Source organism: Nicotiana sylvestris, chromosome 5, assembly GCF_000393655.2.
Source record: "Nicotiana sylvestris chromosome 5, ASM39365v2, whole genome shotgun sequence".
NCBI classification, from domain to species: domain Eukaryota; kingdom Viridiplantae; phylum Streptophyta; class Magnoliopsida; order Solanales; family Solanaceae; genus Nicotiana; species Nicotiana sylvestris.
The window spans coordinates 183,146,881-183,171,455 of record NC_091061.1 but is presented as its reverse complement, the minus strand read 5'-3'; the positions used below and the strand labels follow the sequence as shown (position 1 = coordinate 183,171,455).

The 24,575-nt window shown below is 39.2% G+C and overlaps 2 protein-coding genes across 2 annotated transcripts; one reads left to right on the top strand and one right to left on the bottom strand.

Moving 5' to 3' along the window:
* Positions 1-8,956: 8,956 nt before the first annotated feature.
* Positions 8,957-18,303, top strand: LOC104231553 (tRNA (guanine(9)-N1)-methyltransferase). Its single transcript, XM_070145745.1, has 3 exons — positions 8,957-9,439; positions 9,931-10,290; positions 17,655-18,303. Exons 1-3 carry the CDS (start codon positions 9,014-9,016, stop codon positions 17,910-17,912), a joined length of 1,044 nt encoding a protein of 347 aa, XP_070001846.1. The 5' UTR covers positions 8,957-9,013; the 3' UTR covers positions 17,913-18,303.
* Positions 18,304-18,521: 218 nt separating this feature from the next.
* Positions 18,522-19,163, bottom strand: LOC104230652 (nuclear transcription factor Y subunit B-4). Its single transcript, XM_009783516.2, has one exon. It carries the CDS (start codon positions 19,161-19,163, stop codon positions 18,522-18,524), a length of 642 nt encoding a protein of 213 aa, XP_009781818.2.
* Positions 19,164-24,575: the final 5,412 nt, after the last annotated feature.

Here is a 24,575-nt window from a genome sequence, read left to right as displayed (position 1 = left end):
TTCTTTGATGTTCTCTACATCTCCCAGGTTAACAATCTCAGTCTAGTCCAGGTTGGACTTAGGTCTGTTCTCAAAATTCTCGACTTCTTTAACAATCTCTTCTGGTATGTCATCTTCCTCTGAATCTGTATCCGTTTGTTATGTTGTCTTGTTGCACGTCACAATCATTGGTTCATCAAGATAAGTAATAGTAATGATATATAAGTAAAGTAATGAGAGAAAACAATAAGATTAAGATTTATAGGAAAAGTCAAAATGCTTTGATAAATTCCATAACTATTTTGAACATTGAAGATCTTATTGCGAAATTTTAAAATGCGAAAGGAAAGTCAACTAGTAAAAATAAAAGATAGTGCATGATGCTTGTTCAACCTTGCTACCCCGAGGCTTTCCGGGTTCTGGTGGTTCTGATGGTCCAGTTATTGAGGCAGATTCCTCTGCTTACTGCCTATATGGAAGGGCCTTGTGAAGTAAAATGATGATGCGAGAGTACACGAACTAACCTTTGGGGAGAGGAATAATAAAAACAAAAACAAAGAATAAAACAAAAGGTAACCAAGTTAGTGAGGATCATAAAAAATATTGCAGTATTTAAACGCATAGTGCGAGAATTTAAATCGTGTCCTAATTTGGGGACCTCTTTGTGCCCGAGGTAGGCCTAGCGACAAATTGTTTTGGAGAACTTAGAATGTTAAATGCCTCATTTTATTGATAGAAAATAAGACGAATCCCAAATCGACACTAAATAAACAAGAAATGAAAATCACTAATGGTCATTAACCTTATTACATTTTATAAAGCGAAATGATAACTTCTATCTACTTGGTCCCAAAAGGACCTTCCTCAGGTTAAATGCTCTCGTTGATCAAATCCTCCAGCTCACATAGGTGCACCAGTAAAAATGCCTTTGCCAGATGTTCTCCTTCGTTTCCCTCAGCGTTCTGGCAGTCGGCGACTCTCTTCCTAACTTTTCCTTCCAATTCTAGTAGACTGTATTCTAGATATTCCAACTTTTCGCTAGCTTTGGCGGCCTTCTCTTTCCACTCATTGATTTGGTCGTTTGATGGAAGATTCCTCCACCAGTATAGCAAAAGTGAGGGTGTGCTAACCATACCGAAGCTGGGGACCTCGTTCTTCATTTTCTGCAAAACAAAAGGGTTAAGACCATACCTCCACCGGACTCGGCTATTTAATATCAACATTTAGCATGAAGCATTTAGTTCTCCAAATAAATGCACAGAACGTGGGGATGTCTGTTTGGGTTTTAGGGAAACCCAGTGGACTTTAGACAAGGCTATCTTAAAGAGTCATTATGCGAGCAACATAACTGACTCGACTAGGTTTGACCATGATGCATGCACAATTAAACAGAGTAAGGTTTTTATGGGGTTTTAGACTGGTGCCCTTGAAGGACAACTCAAGGGGGAAAGGCGTGGAACCGTCAACTACACCGTTGATCGACTGGTTTTACCACAAATACGCCTTTCCGGATTTAAGGGTGATAATATCAGAAGAGCGCAACCATTCATTATAAGTGTTGCTATGGTATTTTGTTTGGCAAGAGTGGAATATGATGTTGAAAACATGTTTATGCAATAACTAAAGCAGGTTGTCACGTATTTTGCACATTGAGAAAGCAGTAAATACAACAGTTCTTCATAATTTAAAGCAGTAACAAAGGAAAGCAGTAAAGGAAAACAGTAAAAGAAATAAAGGAAAGAAACAAAAAGACAAGTTAGTTTTGTAGTTGAAAAGGGGAATTAAACAAATAAAGGCATATAAAGAAAATGTCAAGCCACAATAATAGTCTCAAATGGTAAAAGCCTAAAAGATCCCCAGCAGAGTCGCCAAGTGTTGCGCCCCATTTTTCTCGTGAAATCGGGTTTATGACATTTGGTAGGGCAACTCATTCCCTTTTGGGAATTTGGGTTTGAATTGAAGAGTCGCCACCTAATGATTAAGGTGCATTAGGACACCAAGTGGGTTTTGATTTGAGTAACGAGAGATTGGGTAAGAGCTTGAAATTATCCCAAGGAGAAGATGTTAGGCACCCCTCGGGATCCACTAGTGTGGTTCCCGACCAGACTATTGTTGTGACTTTAGGTGCAAATAACATGTAGGCAAATGAAACTTCAAATAAGAGGGAATTTTCACATAATGGTTGACAAATAAACAAAGTTGGAAAGAACTAAAAGAAAGCTGATTTTCCTTAAAGACATAGTTTGAAATTTTTAGAAGAAACAAAGGGAAAGGGGGTCCTAGGTTTATTAATAATACGGATCACCCCACATAATGCCCGGTAATCACTCCTTAATGAGAGGTTGCACGTGACATTATCGCGTGGTCATCATATCCATATCTACCCTTCCCACCCCGTTAAGGTATTAAAGAGCGGAATGGTCTCGTCCTACTTATTGCATGCTATTACCCGTTCCAATCCTATCAGTCCCGGAGGCATTTAGGACTACTAATCCTAAAGGGGAGGGGTATTAGGCTTATTTGTAATTTCAAAGGCAAAATTCTAAGGCAACACACAAAACATGCATAGTAAATTAGGGGAAAGCACATAACAAGCAAAAAGGGCTCCGATACACCTCATTTGAATAAAGAAGCACGTAATTAGCATGACTTACACATATTGTTTAGGGCCTGATTAAATACTAACATGAGAGGACTTAAAGGTTGAGGCAGACTGATTTATTACATAATTCAGATAAGAAGCCCGAATCAGGCCTGCATGCTGGTTGTAGTTAATAAAACAGATTTAGTTTATAACTTTACCCTAAGGCTTGCCTAAGTGTTGGACAAGGAACCTATGGGCATGACATCCACTGAATTCAGAAAGCAATGAAATAACAAGGTCTAAAAAATAAACTAAATACGGTAGTCAAAAAGAAAAGGCAACTTTTAATGAAGGTTATAAGTTCTGCAACTAATGGTACTTATTATTACTGGTTTTAGCTTTATACATGAATGAAGCGATTCAGATTCGATTAGGAATTCCTATAGACATGCTTTCTACGCGTAGTTGATTTTAAGCCTTTTGTAGACATAGTAAAAATGTAGAAGCCTTATAGACATGATATCTAAATGCATAAAACTGGTTTTAACCTATAAACATGGTATCTAATTGGTAGAAGAACCTATGAGCATGATATCTAGATGCAACATTTGTTTAAAACCTATGAGCATAATATCTATACGAATGTAGTAATCCTATGATCATGATTTCTATATGAAAACGGACATTCAGAATCCCCTATAGGCATGCTTTCTATATGCATTTTAATGTGCATAATTCAAAACACCTATAGATATGGTATCTATGTGAGAATGTAGAATTTAGAATGACTTGTAGGCATAGTATCTACGCGAGAATGCAGAATTCAGAATGACCTATAAGCATGGTATCTACCCTTTGCATACATATTTACCCGCCCTTTTCACTAGCCATCCCCAAGAGTTTATTACAAATTATTACAACCCGAAATAAAGTAAAAAAATACATCAGAAAATATAAAAGTACAACTAAAAGAGAGCCTGATTCAGACTTCATGTCTGAAATATGAGGTAAACCAACTCCAAGAGATCATGATCCAAAGCCTTTATCCTATTTGAATATGTCAAAGTTCCCTAAGAGCCTCAATGGGACTTCGGGCAATGCTCACACCCAAACGTATTATCAGATTAGGACAAGTGCAGTGTGGATGAGCCAACCCTTAAGTGTCCAAGTTCAGAGGGAGCTCAAAGGGTCCCAAGGCAAGGCTCACAAGAGGGGGGCAGAACTTAAAGACTAAGAGAGGGTGCAAGTGTAGAAACAGAATTCTGAAAAAGGAAAGGGAGAGGGAAACAACTACAAATAAGTACACATAGGTGAATAGGGACCAAGGAGATTGTAAAGACCCTATTGCTTAGGCAAGGGCAGGCTTCAAGCATGCTCAACAATGGAGGATGCTAGCATACTCTCAAACCTGCCAGAACACTCTATTTAGAGGCTAGGATCCCAATGGATCGAGTTTGATTCATGGACAATAACCTGCAGTATTGCCATGCCTCAAACCATAGCTTAAACGCATAGGGGGCAGGGGTTTGAGATTCATAATAGAGCAGGCAGAAAGAAATAAATATGCTAGAGCAAGTGTTGAACTATACGAAAGCAGTAAGCAGGCAGGGATACACAAAGTAATGAATAAACACATTGTTGTGAAGTTGAAATCTTAAATGAGAACATACCAGTTTCAAAGAAGTAAATAGAGAAAAGCAGGCAGTAGGTCTTGTAAACAGGACACAGTTCAAGCAACAAGAGAGAATACTTTGATTGTAAGTATAAGTTCAGAAAGACTACGAGTGATGGACTGATGTCCTTGTGTCAATGAAAGAGTCGATATTTATAGTGTGAAAAACAGGCAGAAATAAGGTAAGAAAACAATTAAGGAACTGGTTATCAATTAAAAATCAATCAATACAAGACTTCCTTTAATCAAGAAATTCAGATTCAAACGGTAAAACTATTTAAGGAAAGAAATCAAATGAACATCTTTCGCAAAGTAGGCAATTAGGGGTAAATACATATGAGTTTTAATTAAGGGAAGAATTTTAAAATACACGGCTAAAACAAATAAGGTAAGGAGCAATCAGTATACAGTAAATCAAGGGGTCAGAGGTTTGAAATTACTGGCTCATGAATGGGCTAAAGAAAGTTTTTGACTCTAATCAAGTAACATGGAAATCAACAAATAAGGAAAGAAATCAATCAAACTTATACGAGGGAAGTCTGAAATCAATCAAAATTAAAAGCCATTTTTAGAGGGAAGTTCAGCATATATAAAGAGCACACAAATATGTTAGGTTGAATTTAGAGCAAAGAAAACGTCATGCCATTGCAAATTAGTAGGTAGTCACATAGGTTAGAAGAGATAGTATCAAATAGCATACAAAAGGTCCAATATAACGACCTTAGAAGAGTTTTAGTAGAAAAATCTGAATCGCTTAAAGAAATAGAGATTTCAAGACTCAGTTAACATATTCAGAAAACTCGAAATAGGTCCAGAAGAGTTAGGTTTTCTGAAATCAAACAAGTTCAAAGATAAAGGGCAAGCAAATCACATAGCCAAGGGTCTCAAAACTTGGATAAACACCCAAATTTAGGGTTCTTGCCATTAACCGAGTGGAGAGACGAAATGGCAAGTGATTAAGGGAAAAAATACTAATTGAAATAGGTTCAGAGGTCTCAGAAAGGAACTGAGACCTTTAACATGCTCTTTTAGTTTTAGGAACTCATGATAGGCATAGTAAAAGAACAACATGCGAAACCAATAGAAGAACTAGTAGAAGAAACAAATAAGAACATGGAAAAAAAAACTTAACAAGAACACAATAGGAGAAAACAAGGTAGAAGAAACACACAAGAACACAGTAGAAGCAACATAGTGTAATAAACACACAAAGAAAAAGAAAATCAGAGAAACAGACAAGAGAAAAAAGAAAATCAGAGAAACATAACTCAAAAACCCTAGATCGAAAGAAATAAAGGTTTTGAAAGCATAGTTTTAAAAGAAATGTCAAGAAATCGTTTTAAATTTTTAGGGAAAACATGGATCTAGAACAGATCTAAGGAAATCAGAAGAACCTCAAAAGCTAGGGTTTCAGGGGAACCCAAACGGTGAGAAAAACTTGGATCGTCATTGATCTAAACAGGAGGAGTCGAGGCGAGGCTCGAACAGACATGGCTTGCCGGAGATATCCATGGAACTTGAATCAAACAAGGTCTAGACCCAGCTTCTTCGTGGTCAAGTCATTAGTCTTTAGTAACCATGCGTGTAGGAACCATAGCAGGCTGGTAGGTGGTTAGACCACCATGGATTCAGGCTAGGAGATGGCCGGAGAAGGCGAGTGAAGCTCATCGGAGCGGAGGGGAAGGGGGAAGGTTCTAGAGAGAACCAGAGATAGAGAGAGAGAAGAGAGTCGATTGAGTGAGGAATGAGAGGGGTTTGGGGGGTCGTTTGGGTTTCATTTTGGTAAGAGTGAATCTGGGCCGTTGATCAAAATTGATCAACGGCCAAGATTTAATCCGGTTTGGGTCGGGTAGATTTAGGGATTGGGCTTGGGTCTTTGGGATGGTTTAATTAGGGTTGGGGTCTGGTGTAATTTAGGCTAGATTATAAAGCCAAATCTGGTTATAAGTTAAATAGCCCATTTTTTCCCATTTAATTTATAAAAATAGTAAATGAATTTATGAAAACAAATTGAAAGTGCTAAAATGGTTTATAATATAAAATTATTAATTTAAAAATATAAGACCCTATTTTATAAACACGAGACGAATTTAAACCTAAAAATGGCTAATATTGCAATTATGCAATTTTATCCTTAAAATACAAATTAAATTTAAAAAAAAATATAAAAATATTTTAGCCATATTTCAGTGAAAACACGAGACTCCAATAAATGAATCACCAAAATTTTTAATTTTGGGGATAATTATTGGGTTTTTCTTGATAAAATAGGGCAGTAAATTGATTTAAAAATCCTTGAAAAAAAAATAGGGAAAAATAATTGGACCTTGGGACATACCTATATATACATATACATGCTATTTGAAAGGTATTTTGTACATGAAAATACAGGGAAAAAATGGGTATCAACATCCTCCCCGAACTATGCCCGATCTTAATTACCCCCCTCAACTTGGCCTTTTGAGTGCATTACCCTCTAGACGCCGATGTGGCAAAAAGTGTGGGTGCACTCGCATGCCACGTGGATTTTTCTGTCTATGTGACATTATTTTGAAAAATAAAATATTTATTTACCTTTTTAAGAATATTTCTTTTTTAGATAATTTTTTTTCAATAAAATTTATAATAAAACTTGGATATAACTACATTATTTAGGCTAAATATTTTTATTTGGCCAAAAATAATAAAATTTTAGTTAATCTTTTTTTGAATTTGACCTGAAAATAAAAATTTATACAATTGAAATAAATAGTTAAGTCATAGAAAAAAGTTATAAAAAATACATAGTAGTATTCTCCCCGAACTATGCCCAGTCTTAGTCACCCCCCTCAACTTGGCATTCTGAGGGCCATTACCCCCTAGATGCTGATGTGGCAAAAAGTGTGGGTGCACTCGCATGCCACGTGAATTTTTCTATCTATGTGGCATTTCTCTGAAAAATAAAATATTTTTTTACATTTTTAAGAATATTACTTTTAGATAATTTTGTTTCAAATAAAATTTATAATAAAACTAGGATATAACTACATTATTTAGGCTACATATTTTTATTTGGCCAAAAATAATAATATTTTAGTTAATATTTTTTTGAATTTGACCTGAAAATAAAGATTTATACAATTGAAATAAATAGTCAAATCATCTAAAAAGTTATAAAAAATATTTAGTTGAAATAAACAGTTATTGCATCAAAAAAAAAAAAAGAGTGTACAATTGCACTTGTAATATCTTGAAATTGTACAATCTTTTTATTTTTTCTTTTGATGAAATGAATATTTATTTCAACTGTGTATTTTTACCTTTTAAGGTAAAATCTGTAAAAAAAAAAAAAAGTGCACCGTAATTTAGAGCTATATAAAAATTATAGCCAAAATCCACGTGGCAGCGAGTGCACCCACACGTTTTGCCACATCAGCGTCTAGGGGGGTAATGGCCCTCAGAAGGCCAAGTTGAGAGGGTAACTAAGACCGGGCATAGTTCGGGAAGGATACTAATAATTTTAGCCAAATTTAGGGATGATTTAATGTATTTTGACTTATTAAAATTGAATAGTTTTCAAGAGGATTTTTTTTCTTCCACAAAATGAAAAAGGAAAATACGTGGAATAGTAAGGTAAAAATTGCACGAGGCACTCTATTTGGTCACCCCCGTTTAACCTATACCCATTTTTTTTTAAATTTTTAACTTGTACCCACTTTTTAAACAACTTCAGCCCCCTTTCTCCTCCTTCGCTTTCTTCTTTCTTCTTTTACAACGATGACTTCGACATTGTTATTGACTACTTTGATTAATGACCTCAGAGAGAGATGCAAGGCAGACCTGGATTCATTCACTGTTACTCTAGAGAACTGCTAGTTAGTTATGTTTGCAAGATTGTTACTTCATTTTCTAGATGTTTGTTTGGTTACTCATGTATTCACATGATCGAGTGTACTCTTGAAAAATTATGTAACAGTCTGATTGATGTAAAGTAGTAAAAAATGGTGTAACATTCTTGGTGATCATACATCACAACAGAGTGAGCCATTCTATGAAAGCTGCATTTTCCATAATGAACTGTTGTGTATATGGCCATTTCAAAGCTGTAGCAGCATCTTCACAAGTGCAAAAATTGCGTCCTGAGACAACGATATATGCCTTCTTTCCAACAGTTGATCTGAACTTTTCAAGAAGAGGTACAAGAGCTTTAACTTTTCAATAAGAGGTGCAAGAGCTGAAGTTGCCCAGTTACAAAGACAAAAACTTCAGCTCTAGAGCTTAAGTTACCCAGTTACAAAATAAAAACTTCAGCTCTAGAGCTTAAGTTCACAGTTACAAAACAAAAACTTCAGCTCCAGAGCTTAAGTTCTCCAGTTACAAAACAAAAACTTCAGCTCTAGAGCTGAAGTTCGCCAGTTACAAAATAAAAACTTCAGCTCTAGAGCTTAAGTTCCCCAGTTACAAAACAAAAACTCCAGTTACAAAATAAAAACTTCAGCTCTAGAGCTGAACTTCAGGCCCGACTACTAGAATGCTGAAGTTTTGCGTGATTGTCTTTGCTACTTCAGCCCCGCATGCTGAAGTTATGCGAAAAAGCAAATACGCTTATAATTTTTTTTACAAAGCGAGCACAAGTTAAAACGTGACACAAAAAGCGGGTATAGATGTAAACGCCCGATAGTAAGTAATTACATTTATGTTGCAGGGCCGGGCAGGAGTGGAAGAGTAGAGGCCCAAATTTGCAGAGCCCTGCGTTACTAAAGCCCCAATTGGGTCATGGGAAGAAGGAAGAATCAACCATGGCAGGTGAGGAAGGAGTCGAAGCCGAAGTCAAAGCCAAAGACGAAGTCGAAGTCGAGCAGCAGCAGCCATGTCCACCACCACTACTCTCCAAGAGCGCACAGAAGAAACTGATGAAGCAGCAGAGATACGAGGCCAAAAAGGCGGAGAAAAAGGCACTGTTGAAAGAGCAGAAGAAGAAAGAAGCTGAACGCAAGCGTAAAGAATGGGAGGACAAGTTGGCCGCCGCTACCGAAGAGGAGAAGCAACAGTTGATAGAGTCCAAACTGTCTCTCAGGAAAGAGAGAATGGACCAACGAACCGAAGAAAAAGGAAAGAAGATGCAGAGGCTTACCGAAGCTAAACAAAATGGGCAAAATGTAGTTGTTGATCTCGAGTTTGGTCATCTCATGAACTCCAGTGAGCTCCATAGCCTCGTCCAACAGGTTCTCTTTTTTTTCATTTTCTATACCCATTTGTTGTTACATTCTATTCCTTCCTATGAAAAAAGAATGACAAGTTAATTTTTTTTTGTGTGCAATTGTAGTTTTTTCTATAAATCATATTACAGTTACAAAATAATCAAAATACTAATTGACTGGTTATTCTCCTGGACAAACGAAGAATTTTGTATTTGGGATAGAGAAGATGCGACATTCCAATAAAAATCTTATCTTGAGATGCTTTGATCTGTTAGACTAGGAGACACCACTTATGTTTTGTGTAATGGTGCCTTTTGCGCATTAAATACTTATTGCACTAGAAGCCTAAAGTCACTGTATTTATTCCATTATTCTTAGCTGATTCGATTTCCTTGGGTTTACGTGACAGTTGCAGTATACCTGAATGGTCATGACATGAAGCTGAATCTTGAATTTACATATGCAATTTTGCCTTACATGTTTGAACAAAGCTAACGTTATTGGACTTATGACAGATCATGTACTGTTATGCCGTGAATGCAAGATGTAATTCTCCTGCTCACCTTTGGTTGACTGGCTGTCAAGGAGAAATGCAAGATCATCTGCAGAGACTACCAGGATTTGACAAGTGGATAATTGAGAAGGAGAACCAGCCTTATATTGATGCATTCCAAGATCAGAAGGAACGCCTTGTGTATCTAACTGCAGACTCTGAAACAACGCTAGACGTCCTTGATCCAAATCATATATATATCATTGGCGGGTTGGTGGATAGGAATCGGTGGAAAGGGCTAACCATGAAAAAAGCAGAAGACCAAGGGATTCAAACAGCTAAACTCCCAATAGGAACTTACCTAAAGATGTCTAGTTCCCAGGTATTGAATCATTGAGCTACTTCTCTCTGTTGCCTTGACACCCTGCATTGTGAACTATGTTAATGAGGTAAAACCTGAGTTCTTGCGACACTTTTATGTTTGACAATGAAATTCACAGATGGTTTTGCTGGTTAGGATGATTATTTGAGGTATGCTGCTAGGCTATGTGCATCAATTTGTTCACATGAAAAACAACACTAGCTAATAAGGTTCTAGATATGTGTCTTGAAGCTGAACTCTTAGGAGCTTGCTCATTGTATCTGTGCTGGAAGAAAATCTAACGACAGTGTTGTGACTTGCTATATAAACATTTGTTTTAAATACTTCGCATATTCTGCAGGATATCAATAAAGTACTATACTTTTTCTCTGGAATAATATAAAGTCGGCTACTTTGACCTTGACAGCTCTTGTTAAAGGATGTCACTTATCAGCAGATTGGATTATTGACTCATAGTCTTCTTTAGTACAAGGGTTAGGGTTCCATAAGGTTAGAAATGCGTAAAAGATGAATGCATTTGGAGGTAAAAGACATGTCACTAGCATTATAAACTTTTAGATTCAAATTGTTGCTAGTACTTCATAGTGGTTAAATTTTCCTAGATTTGAGAGCACGAGATGGAGTTATTGCATTGAGTGAGCATAGGACATTCATAATAGTCTGAGAGACTGCCTGCTGAGGTTTATCTTGAAGCTAAAAGTATCTTGTTTGTGTTTCCTTCACTATATGTCACGCCACATTAAGCTATGCACCTAATGGTAATTCAATATTACCTCGATAAATATCTCAAAGATGTCGGACCTCTAATTATCTTATCTGCATTTGGTGTCCATAGAAGAAGTTTGAAAATTAACAGCATGAATGATGCAGTAGCGTATGATACATATGCATGAATAGTGAATCTTATATCTTTTGGTACAACTGCTAGTGTATAACATATGGGACGGTTGTCATTTTAGTGAAGAGAAAGGGTTAGTAGGCGGTTTGATGCTAAAAGTGGAGCAACGTAAGGCTAAGCAACCGATGTCAGTGCGGTTGCTGTCCGCCAATGAGGTCCCCTCCGCACGCTAGACTAGATTGTCAGTGCCGTGCGGGAAAACCAATGTCATGAGCAATTGCGGAAGCTGAGAGAGAATTGGGTTTTGAATGATGATGATGATTTTATTGATGAATGAAAATGATGATTACAATGATGCGGTGTCGAGGGGGAGAGACACCAGAAAATGCTTGCTTGAAAATGTTTGATTGTTTGGTCCCCTTAATAATGCTTAAAAAAATAAACCAACATTACATGACTAGTCCTAATAAAGCTGTAGAAGCACACTGAAATGGAAATGATGAAAACTAGCCTATAATTACAATGAAAAGGACTTAGATTATTACAAGGTAGAACTAAGTCTGATGGCAACAACTTTGTCTTGCGGGTCAGGGTCTGCGCGCGCGTTGCTGTGGGCGCACGCGACACTTGATGTGCTGGCCTGAGGCTGGGCGCTGGTGCTTGGCATCAGGGTCTGTGCGCGAGGCACTGCTGGAATGGTCCTGCAGCTGGGCGCTGGCGAGGCATCAGAATCTGCGCGCGCGGCATTGTTAGGGCGCGCGACACTGTTGTCATTGGCCAGCCCTTGGGCGCTGGCGAGAGGCATCGGTGGGGCGACAAAGGCGCATGCGCGCTTGTCACTTGGCGCAGCCAAGACCACGGGGCCGACCATGGCGCTAGGCATTGTGAGGCTTGCTAGGCCGCCATGGGGCGCGGCCAGGGGTCATGGGGCGTGTCTGGAAAGCGGCCCATGACATTCTCCCCCACCTGAGTTGGCGCCGTCCTCGGAGCCTTATGATGATGATGATGATGTTTCTGATGGTTGTTGGATGGGAGGTCTGCGCCCCTCTGTTCTGTGAGCTTGCTGTTGTAGTGACGCAATGATTTCATGCGGCTGACATGGAAGACTGGATGGATCTTCCACTAGGATGGAGTTTTCACCTGGTATGTGGACTTCCCAATGCGTTTTTCAATGGGCAGGGGCCCGATGTATTTTTGTTGCAGGCGAGGGTCATGGGTCCTTTCTGCAAACAAGTACCGCTTTGGGATGCATAGCATTACTTTGTCCCCTGGTTGATGTTGGGCAAAGCAAAGCTTTTGTTCGGTGAACCTTTTTGCCCGCTCTTGGGCTTTGACGAGATAGCTCCGCACTATCCCCATGTTGCGCTCCCATTCGCTCGAGAAGTTGGCAGCTTGAGGAGATTTCGGCATGGTTGATGCATTCACCGTTTGCGGGAGAAGCGGTTGCTGTCCGGTAACAATTTCAAAAGGACTTTTGTTTGTATGATGGCTCTTTTGAGAATTGAAACACAGTTGAGCAGCATCCAGGAGCTTCACCCAATGTTTCTGTGATCCGGTTGCAAAGTTGCGGAGATATTCCTCCAGCATGTCATCGAACCGGTCTGTCTGGCCATCCGATGGTGGATGGTTGTCCGAGTTGTGACTCAATGTTGACCCAAAGCACCTGAAGAGATGGGTCCAAAAGTTGCTAGTGAAGCGTGAGTCGGGCCTACTAACAATGTCTTTGGGCAGGCCCCAATGTTTGACAATGTGCGAGAAGAAGAGTCGAGCTGTATCTTCTGCTGATGCATTTTGCGGGGCTGCTATGAAGGTTGCATAGTTTGAAAACTGATCTATGACAACCATGATGGATGCAAGATTATCGACTTGGGGCAATCCCGTGATGAATCTGAGGAAAACACTTTCCCATGGTCTCTGAGGGACATGTAATGGCTGCGAGGGTCCCGTCTGTGATGAGTGATCCGACTTGTCCTTGTGGCATGGCTGACAAGTCTTCACACGATGAGGAGCTTCACCAGTCTTTTGAAGCCGATGGCATGATGGCTGATTGTTGCTGCGAAGGGTAGCCGGAACCAGTGGTTCATGTCTGTTGACTACCTTCTCCAACTGCATGGCCGAGATGTTTTCAGCGGCCATCTTTATAGGAAAGCATGGTATGGTGCAGGGCTTGGCCCCGTTTTCTCCCATCAACAGGAGCATGTTGGCATATGGTACCGGTATGGTGTTGGTTTGCCTCATGAACTCCAAACCCACTATGATGTCGAAGTCATCTATGATTGCGATGCGCAGGTCGATGCTTCCTTAGTATGGGCCAAGTTTCACTGGGACATTTGTAGCTGTTCCACCCAATGTCTGGGGTGGTGAGTTGATAGCCTTGACGCGGCCTTTGCTCTTTTGTACAACAAGACCTAGGCGCTCTACTTGCGTTGATGACAAGTAGTTGTGGGTGGCACCCGTGTCTATCAAGGCGTGAAGGGGCTTGCCGTTCACTTTCAATTCGACGAACATTAGGGTCCTCGCTTGTTTAGGAGGCCTCTCGTCCATCTTTTCTTTTCCTTTCTTGGTGATCGGGATTGATGTTTTCTTAGGAGGACATGCATTGGTCCCCGCTAAGGCATGCGAGATAGAACCAACAATTGCATTGAAGGCGCCTACCTGGTCGTCTTCGGATGTGTCTGATGCGTCTAACTCATCCTCGACAGTCTGATGAGCATTGACCTTGATGTTTGGGCATTCATTGTTCCAATGTGCCCCGCCGCAATGCCGACATTCTGAGGGAGGCTTTCTCCCCTGATTGTTGTTGATGGATGCAACACTGTTGCTGTTGGAGGGAGGAGTCTTAGTTTTGGATGCACTCCGATCTCCCCCACTTTTGCTTGGGCCACCATTGCTGGGATGGTGCCCGTTGAATCCCCCTCGGACAGACGGCTGGGGCCTGTCGTTCTGAGTTCCCAAATGATAATCGCCAAGGCATTCTGCAGCTTGAATGGCCTTGGGCAGGGTGTCTACCCGTTGTCGCTGTAGTTCCATACGGGCATGAGGTTTCAAACCTTCTATGAATGCGAAGAGTTTGTCTTTGTCCCCCATGTCGCGTATGTTTAGCATGAGTGCGGAGAATTCGCGCACGTACTCCCTCACTGATCTGGTGTGGCGGAGGTCCCGTAGCTTTCTCCTTGCATTGTATTCCACATTTTCGGGGAAGAACTGCAGGCGTATGGCTACCTTCAATTCATCCCATGTCTGGAGAGTATCTTCACCGGCCTTGATGGCTTCGTATTTGACCCGCCACCAAAGTTTGGCATCGCCCTGAAGATACATGGCAGCAGTCGCTACCTTTTTGGATTCCTCCAAATGGCCCACGGCATCGAAGTATTGTTCGATGTCGAAGATGAAGTTTTCCACTTCTTTAGCATCCCGGGATCCGTCGTATGGCTTTGGCTCCGGTATCTTAAGCTTTTGTGGAATGGGGGTGAGGTTTGCTGCACCCCTGATGTGATGGTCGCCTTCTCGAAGTAGGCTCTGTAAGGCAGCATTGACAACGTTGAGCTTGTCTGTCAAGTCGTTTATGGTTTGCTGCATGGCAGTTAGTCTGTCTGCCTCTTGTTGCTGATGGGCCAAATCGTCGGCACGCTCCCGTTGGAGGTCCTCAAATTTGCCATGAATATTGGCAGTTTCGATGGCTGCCGTTTGTCGGTCGTCGTCAGAGTCACGACTGATGTTTGCAATGTCATTTTCGGCCTGCCGCATTCGGCGGTCCAGGTCGTCCAACCTTTGCACTAGGTTGTTGTTTTGATCAGGCACCGTATCCACGATGGGTCGTAATCGGTCAACCGTCTCTTCTAGGGATGCTAGACGCTCCCCATGATTCACCATGGTCAGAAATGGTGATGATGGCAAATGTGTTCCCTCGTCCGATGTCGAGCCTAGGCTCTGATACCAACTGTTACGCAATGCCTTCCTGATGTTCTTTGGAAGGGCAACGTAAGGCTAAGCAACCGATGTCAGTGCGGTTGCTGTCCGCCAATGAGGTCCCCTCCGCACGCTAGACTAGATTGTCAGTGCCGTGCGGGAAAACCAATGTCATGAGCAATTGCGGAAGCTGAGAGAGAATTGGGTTTTGAATGATGATGATGATTTTATTGATGAATGAAAATGATGATTACAATGATGCGGTGTCGAGGGGAGAGACACCAGAAAATGCTTGCTTGAAAATGTTTGATTGTTTGGTCCCCTTAATAATGCTTAAAAAAAATAAACCAACATTACATGACTAGTCCTAATAAAGCTGTAGAAGCACACTGAAATGGAAATGATGAAAACTAGCCTATAATTACAATGAAAAGGACTTAGATTATTACAAGGTAGAACTAAGTCCGATGGCAGCAACTTTGTCTTGCGGGTCAGGGTCTGCGCGCGCGTTGTTGTGGGCGCGCACGACACTTGATGTGCTGGCCTGAGGCTGGGCGCTGGTGCTTGGCATCAGGGTCTGTGCGCGAGGCACTGCTGGAATGGGCCTGCAGCTGGGCGCTGGCGAGGCATCAGAATCTGCGCGCGCGGCATTGTCAGGGCGCGCGGCGCTGTTGTCATTGGCCAGCCCTTGGGCGCTGGCGAGAGGCATTGGTGGGGCGACAGAGGCGCATGCGCGCTTGTCACTTGGCGCAGCCAAGACCATGGGGCCGACCATGGCGCTAGGCATTGTGAGGCTTGCTAGGCCGCCATGGGGCGCGGCCAAGGGGTCATGGGGCGTGTCTGGAAAGCAGCCCATGACAGTTCTTGCGACACTCTTTTATGTTTGACAATGAAATTCACAGATGGTTTTGCTGGTTAGGATGATTATTTGAGGTATGCTGCTACGGTATGTGCATCAATTTGTTCACATGAAAAACAACACTAGCTAATAAGGTTCTAGATATGTGTCTTGAAGCTGAACTCTTAGGAGCTTGCTCATTGTATCTGTGCTGGAAGAAAATCTAACCACAGTGTTGTGACTTGCTATATAAACATTTGTTTTAAATACTTCGCCATATTCTGCAGGATATCAATAAAGTACTATACTTTTTCTCTGGAATAATATAAAGTCGGCTACTTTGACCTTGACAGCTCTTGTTAAAGGATGTCACTTATCAGCAGATTGGATTATTGACTCATAGTCTTCTTTAGTACAAGGGTTAGGGTTCCATAAGGTTAGAAATGCGTAAAAGATGAATGCATTTGGAGGTAAAAGACATGTCACTAGCATTATAAACTTTTAGATTCAAATTGTTGCTAGTACTTCATAGTGGTTAAATTTTCCTAGATCTGAGAGCACGAGATGGAGTTATTGCATTGAGTGAGCATAGGACATTCATAATAGTCTGAGAGACTGCCTGCTGAGGTTTATCTTGAAGCTAAAAGTATCTTGTTTGTGTTTCCTTCACTATATGTCACGCCACATTAAGCTATGCACCTCATGATAATTCAATATTACCTCGATAAATATCTCAAAGATGTCGGACCTCTAATTATCTTATCTGCATTTGGTGTCCATAGAAGAAGTTTGAAAATTAACAGCATGAATGATGCAGTAGCGTATGATACATATGCATGAATAGTGAATCTTATATCTTTTGGTACAACTGCTGGTGTATAACACATGGGACGGTTGTCATTTTAGTGAAGAGAAAGGGTTAGTAGGCGGTTTGATGCTAAAAGTGGAGCATAAATATGACACCACCTCCAAAAAATATTGTATTCAACTTAAACCAGCAATTAACTGCGCATGTCATATATTGATGGTATCTTGTGTTCTCATGTGTTACTTATTCCTTTTATTTTGTTGAGTTTTCTCAAAAATATTTTTTCTCCTAGCCAAGAATAGAGAAGATATAGTTAAAGTTGCTACATCTTAAATGCCCGGAGATCAGGGACCTTCGTGATGACGCATGATCAGTCCTTTTGTATACCTAAAAAATATATCTGTCCTTTTGATCAGTCCTTTTGTATACCTAAGAAATATATCTGTTTACTTAATATTATTAAAGGTGTATAGTTGCCTTCTTCATGTACTTAGACTACCATTATATCTCAACTTGATTTCATTTATTTTTTTAAATTTTGTAACCTTTGCTTTACTCTGATTCCGGACGCACATTATTGCATGATCTAATTTTATAGAATGGATTTTGTTACGCTAGTAGAAACTGTTTCTGCACTGATCATATGTTGTATGTGAAAGAGAGGAATCATGCAAACATTAAAAGATATGACGGCATTGAGCATTTCAGTAGAGTGTATATATAAAGGTGTGGTGTATCATGGGTCTCTTGCAACTTGAGGGAACAGATATGCACCAGATTATTGCAATTTGCATCTTGAGCGAACAGATTCTGCGCTATTTTTTTTGTGTTAGACTGGTAACATGGTCAATTAGTATATTCTTTTTTCCTTGCCAATAAAATTTTAGTGGCCAGTGGTGCTACTATATGGTTAGTGTAGATCACATTATGAAAACCCTCTGTTTGTCCTAACATGTATTTTTCTTATGCAGGTCCTTACCGTCAATCAAGTGGTAGAGATACTTCTGAAATACTTGGAGACAGGAGACTGGAAAACTTCATTCTTTGAAGTGATTCCACAAAGGAAAAGATGTGAGGCTGAAACCGAAGAGGGTGATACTGATATTGAACGGGTAGAAAAGACTGAAGGGAAAGATGATCACGAGTTTAAAAGACATGATATTGAACGGGAAGAAGAGACTGAAGAGAAAGATGATCACGAGTCTAAAAGACAGTGCATTGAGAGTTGAAAGGATAATTTTGTTGTATTTTGCCTTTGGCAAACTTGAGATGACAAACAGATGATATGCTTTTTGTCTAGTAGATTTGATCAGAATAGAGTCCGTGCTATGCTAAGCGTTGTTCCTGCAAAACTTTGCCCTGTGCAATCCATTCCAGCAAATTGATCAAGACCAGAAGGTTTCTGCCCTGTGCAATCCATTCCAGAAACTTTGCCTTTGCCCTATACGGATATGGCTTGTTACTTTAACCACTTGATGCAACTCTATTGGTCCGTTTAATGTTTGAGTCCTTTATCACTGTAATGTCAGCCTAGACTTGTGAACAAAATACTTGGTGTTTGATTGTGTTCGAACATTTTGCATCAAAAGATATACAAGGCGCAGACAATCATGAACCAAATACTCAAAGTAGACAGGCAGCAAAATATACAAAAAGCAAAATGGAAGCCACTGTTTGGCTCGCTTTTGTTCAAAATAAGTACCACTAAACTTTGCAAAGAACTAATCTAAGATTGTCAAAGATCCCAAATTAGGTGACATCCCAACAAGATTAGAGAAATGACAGCCTATTTTCTTCTCTGCTCTTGAAATTTCAACAGCGTCCTTCAGCAGAGAAACTTACTCCTTACCCTCCTCCGCAAGAGACCCAACATCATTTTCCACAGTAGCCACTTCACCATGAGAAGAGCTTCCATTTGATGCATCCCTCTGCATATAACCGTTGCCCATTGGTGGTGGATACGCAAAGTATCCATGGTGATGAGCCATTGAAAAAGGAGGCAACTGATAAGGCGCCATGGGCGTCATGCTAGCTGAAGCAGGATCAATCATTGGCCGCTTCATCAGCAAAGGCTCCCCTCTCAAAGATCCACGCTCGCCACCATCAAACTCACGATAACGATGCAAGTATAAAGTCAAGGGTTCAATGTAGTCATCAAAACCAAGCTTGCTCATGGCCCAAAGAACGTCCTCAGCAGTGATGGTCTTCCGCTGCTCACGCTGGCAACGCTCGTTGGCTTCGCCCGTGATGAAGCTTATGAACTCAGACACACATTCTTGGATGGTCTCTTTAGAGTCATCCGATATCTTGGCATGCGGAGGAAGGATTCTGCGCATGATTCTGATCACGTTTGCTATTGGCATGAATCGGTCTTGCTCCCGAATGGTGCATTCAGAATCTTGTTCTGAGTTGTTGGTGGCATTATTGTTTGTATTGGCAGCAAGGATCTGGTTCGGATGAGCAGACAGTCCCATGCTCATGTCTGTAGCTTTCACACAACAACAACGAATTCTTGCATAAGACTAAGCGTCAAAGTCATGAATTGAAAGGTATCAAAATCTTCTAATACATGCATGAAAAAAAAAATTAAATCACAAGATCGTGTGTATATATATACAGACACACACACTAGTAAACATTAACTCGCATTAATTTTTCATTACTTGCTTTGTGACTTTTCAAAGTTTGTTCAATATCAGGGTGTACGTAGAACTTTTCGTAAGTGGTGTCGATATTTAAAAGAAGTTAACAAATGAACAAATTACTATAACGACATAATATATAAAGAAACGCAACTCAAGTACACTACTACAATTGCTAAGCCACTTTTTTTTCATATTTAAGATTTAAAGGTTGTTCGAATAATCCCATTCTAGAATGATTTTACATTAATTGTTATCAATAATTATGTGCTAGTTCAAGTGGTTTAATTTTGCCATTTTGGATGAGGGGTCGAAGGTTCAAAGCTTGTTGGCTTTAATATTTTTCAAGAAGAAAGACCAAATTTATGAAAATAAATGTACGCTATAGGACTCGATTCGATGTCCTCTCTAATAAATTTGAAGCGCCGAATCAACAAGCCAAAATCATTTTTCATGTTAAGCGGTGTCATTCCTTTGCATTTATATTAAAATATTTGGATTTTATATTATTCACAAATAAATATTTAGTAAATTTTTCCGACGAAGCGGTGTCATCGACGAAGCGGGTCTCGGATGACACCGCTTCACACCACATACGTCCGCCCCTGCTCAATATTGAATAAAAAAAACAATGTGGTATATATGTTTCACCAATGTGAAGCTAGCTGGTCGTAGGTCACATAAGACACTACTAAAAGAGACGAGGCCTTTTGGACAATAGGTTATTCATGTCACTCCAAATTTGAAAAGCCACGACAAATGATGGTGCGAATGCAGACTAATTAAACTAACAGAAACTAAAACGCTTCATATTCATGGTTTTCGTCGTCAACTTACTTTGTCTACTCTTCAACCCTCCAATACACGCGGCTCACACCCTTAGTTAATCCCCACAACTAACCCTCACAGTCACATATGTACCAAAACCATCCAAAGTTACCCTTGGTCCTTTGATCAAGAAGCTTTTTCTGTTTTCTTTTTCCATTAATTATGATAGGAATAAGACAAAAGTGTTATTGTAACGGACACTGCTTTCAAATGTACTGCTATAGAGTTGTTCCTAAAGTTATATGCCTCTTAACTTTGGAAAAAGAACTGCTAAATTTTAAGCACATATGTACAAAAGGTGGAGTGGCACAAATATATTACTACTAGCTTCCGTTTATTTGTTATATATATCTCCTCTATTGTTATGCCAAAATCAGCTAACGTTAATGCTACTATAGCTTCACAAATTAGTTGTTGTATATATAGATCGGAGATATTGAATATGTCCTCATATGTAATGCAGACGATAAGGCACCGAGAAGCTGGAGCAGCCGAACAAGTAACTTTGGTTCAAATAGAATATTTGTCTTAAGAAGCCCATTAAATTTAATTATACAAATTATTAACTTTGAACTATGAGTTAAAATGACTTCAAAATCTGGCTAAGGAACACCCTCTAGGCGCTAACTTCATACTCCTAGTACTAAATAAGGCTTATTGCAAAACAGCTGGTTTCTTTCGGAGAAGAATCTGACGAACTAAGATTATTGCTTTTGACGGGGTTTTCTTCTCTCTTTTTTTTTCTTAGTTGGGGGTGGGGGTGGGGGTGGGGTATGATAAGCGACACGTGTACATAAGGGCTAAAGACGACATACTATAGGTTAAGAGATTGCATGCATGCCACTTGTTACCATTTTGTCTTGAAAAGTTATAATTTTTGTTCGAACAAACCAGAAATGATATATCACCAAAGCATTTGCAAAACCACCATGAATCTATTCAGGGATATATAACAGCTTCGTAAATAACATATAGGGATATTCAAGAAAGTTCTAAAAAGTTGAATAATCAATCCTACTCATTAAAGTACGTATATAAGAGATGATATCGATGGGCTGATTATTAAGAAAAGCCTCACCGTGCACGAAGAAGACGATACAAGAAACGTAGAGAAGCTCTCCATTTCACCAGAATGTATCTACATTTCCTATATAATTACTTAGATGTTTATGAGTGAACGAATAATTAATTACTAGTTGGACAAAATTCTCTTGATGAAAAGAGTGTCCGCTTTGCTCTTTTTATTCTCTCTTTTTTTTTCTTCATATCTAGAGGTGAAGAGATGTATAAATGTGCTTTAGCATAAAGCATTCACGAATGATATCCCCTCATATATAGCTCCACTCTCCTTTTAACCATAGAAAAAAAGGTTTGTGCGCCAGAAAAATTGAAAGCTGACACTTGAAAAGAAACAAGAAAATCCTACAAACGCTTGAACTCCTCCTTGGGACCATTAGAATAACAGTCAAGCTTGGATACAGTAATTATTAAATAATTAAAGAAAAAACAACACTATTGTATTGTGTGTGTATATATATATATGGTGTGAAGAGTACGTACCAGGGGTTGGTTGAGGGAATCTGCGGTAGCCATGAAATCCTCCATTACCATTTCCTCCCCCAAGATTATCCATCTCTCTAGCTATAGACAGTGTTGTCTCTCTGCAACGAAATAACGAAGCAAAATAAAGCAAATATGGCTTGGCAGGTGGCCATATTTATAGATATATATTGAAGAAAAAAAAGAGAGAGAAAGGCACGTGGCAGTAGGGCGTAGTGAACGAGAAGAGGGTATTCGCCGGGATAAATAGGCTTCATAGTTGGGCAGATGAGCATTGACCGGAATCATGCACAGACGACCGCATAACGCCATATTTATAGAGTAACTAATTAATACAGTAAGTAAATCAGTTTAATTTGGCCATTTGGGCGCTTTTACTTTTCTCCTTTCTCAATGCTCTGTCAAACTTAAAGTTCCAATCCAATTCAAATTGAACTGAATGCTGCATTATGGTTCAATCTGGTCATTAATATGACCAAATTAATGTAACTAGGCAATCGTAATTAGGAGAGGCACAGTTGGACCAACTGAGTTGGTAATTTATTTACATGATAAGTTCAAAGTCATCGTCCAATCCAGTATGCGATTAGGGTAGGGGTAAGGTCTGCGTACTCACTATCCTCCCCAGACTCCACCCGTAAGATTATACTGGATATATTGTTGTTACGTTGTTGTTGTATTCGACTCGAACACTGCAAACTGAATTTGATCTTGGTACAAAGAAAATAATAGTCCAAAACAAACATTTGAAAATATTAATCAGTGCCTTATATAGTTACCTTTATTTGGGTATATATAGTAGGTATTGTTGGTAGTAAATTTTTATTGACTAACCGTTATTTTCTTTCATTGTGATTACCTTATTATCTTGTATAGTCTTTATTCTGCTTTTTATATGGTTTTTGGGCCAGTTTCTTTTTCTCTCTTCTAGTTGGTGGAACTCGTGAGCCTCTAGCTAGTTCTCATCCAACTGACGATGTTGTCTTATCCATCTTTTGGGTATCATGTCATTCTCACTATATATGCTCATATCTTTTTTGGTCTCGAAATCTCCCTCCCTTAAAGCATGTTTCGATTTTTGCATTTTCTTTGGGAGTGATCTTACTTCTTTGTGTTTCAATACTCTTTTTGGGTAAAAGAAAATTTTATTTATCTTCCCCTGACAAAACAATCATTTACAACTCCGTAATTATGCTATACCTATAAGCTATCCTTAAGCTTACAGCTATGCATCCCTACCAGGTATGTTTACTCTTTTATCCATACAATGTATTTATCCATTCTTTTTCTTTCCTATTTTTCCTGCTATCTTTTATCTCCTGCACTCTATACTTTCTTCCTTGATTCCTTGCCACACCTTTTCTGGATTTGGTACTGCTTTATTCCACAATGCCTCATTTCTTGCTTTTCAAATCCCATACATGATTGCTATGATGATGGAAACAACAAACTTCCTGCATATTCTTCCTTTGATGCATCTTCCTATCTTCCTCCATATATTGTTTTGATCTGCCATGTTTGTTTTGACCTTAAGCCACTTGCTTAAGTATTCCAGTAGCCTGTTTGAATAGTTGCATTCAAAAAGTGCTTCAATACTCGCTTTTATCATATTCATTGCTTTAGTGCCCGTTTGGCCAATCTGCCAAAATCTGCTTATTTTGAATTTTTTTTCTTTTTCAGAAGTACTTTTAACTTTTTTTTTTAAAAAGTATTTTAAAAAAAAAACTGTTTGTGTTTAGCCAATTCATTTAAAAAGTATTTTTTGCAACATTTGGTAAACAAATAGTGTTTGACCAATCTTTTTTAAAAGTACTTTTGAGAGTCAAATTACCAAAAAGAAGAGTACCAATGTCATATAATTCTTTTAAATAGAAAAATGAACTTAAATATTTATCGTAAGAGACTTTTATTATTTTTTTATTTTATTTAATTAAAATATAAAACATAAAGTAAACAAATATATTACAAATTTAAATCAATTTTACATATATAGTTATACCAAATCATATGATATTATCTAGTATAATTACTTATTGTTATATAATGATTTGAATAATTAAAACACATCATTCAGTATAAATTAGAAGTCTCCACAAATTACTACATATTGATAATCCATCATGAAATAAGAAGTAAAGTCACTCACACATGATAATATTTCTCAACAATTTCATGTTTACTTCTACCACACAACGCCCCCATATTACTAGAATACTTGCCTCACATTTCTAAAGGAATATCAGAAGGCTCATCTCCTTCATCAATCTATGCGGTAATGTCTTCATTAGTTGTGACGACCCGGCCAGTCGTCTCATGAGTTACCGCTCCATTTCTCCCATTTCAGCTTCTTTACGCTTCGTTATCCGTGTTTTATGGGATCGAGATGATTAGTTCGAGTTCAGAGAGGATTTTGGTAAGAAATGAGACACTTATTCTCTTTTAAGAAGGCTTAAGTTGGAAAAGTCAACCAGATGTTGACTTATATGTTAGAGAGTTCGGATGTGAGTTCTGATGGTTCGGTTAACTTCGGGAGGTGATTTGTGACTTAGGAGAGTGATCGGAAGTGGTTTGGAGGTACGATGTATAATTAGACTTGAATTGGCGAAGTTAGTATTTTGGCGAATTCCGGTTGATAGGTGAGATTTTGATCCGAGGATCGGAATGGAATTCCGAGAGTTTCTGTAGCTTCGTTATGTTATTTTGGACTTGTCTGCAAAATTTTAGGTCATTCGGACGTGGTTTGGTAAAAAATGAAATTTGGAAGTTCTTGAGATTCATAGGCTTGAATTCGAGGTGCTTTGATGATTTTGGTGTTAGTCGAGGTGTTTTGATGATTGGAACGAGGTTGAATAATGTTTAGGA

Excerpts from the sequence above, each read along its gene's own strand:
- LOC104231553 (XM_070145745.1), top strand. The coding sequence starts at position 9,014 with ATGGCAGGTGAGGAAGGAGTCGAAGCCGAAGTCAAAGCCAAAGACGAA. Across the intron at positions 9,440-9,930 it reads TCCATAGCCTCGTCCAACAG|ATCATGTACTGTTATGCCGT; the intron begins GTTCTCTTTTTT and ends GACTTATGACAG. Across the intron at positions 10,291-17,654 it reads TAAAGATGTCTAGTTCCCAG|GTCCTTACCGTCAATCAAGT; the intron begins GTATTGAATCAT and ends TTTCTTATGCAG.
- LOC104230652 (XM_009783516.2), bottom strand. The coding sequence starts at position 19,163 with ATGAGCATGGGACTGTCTGCTCATCCGAACCAGATCCTTGCTGCCAAT.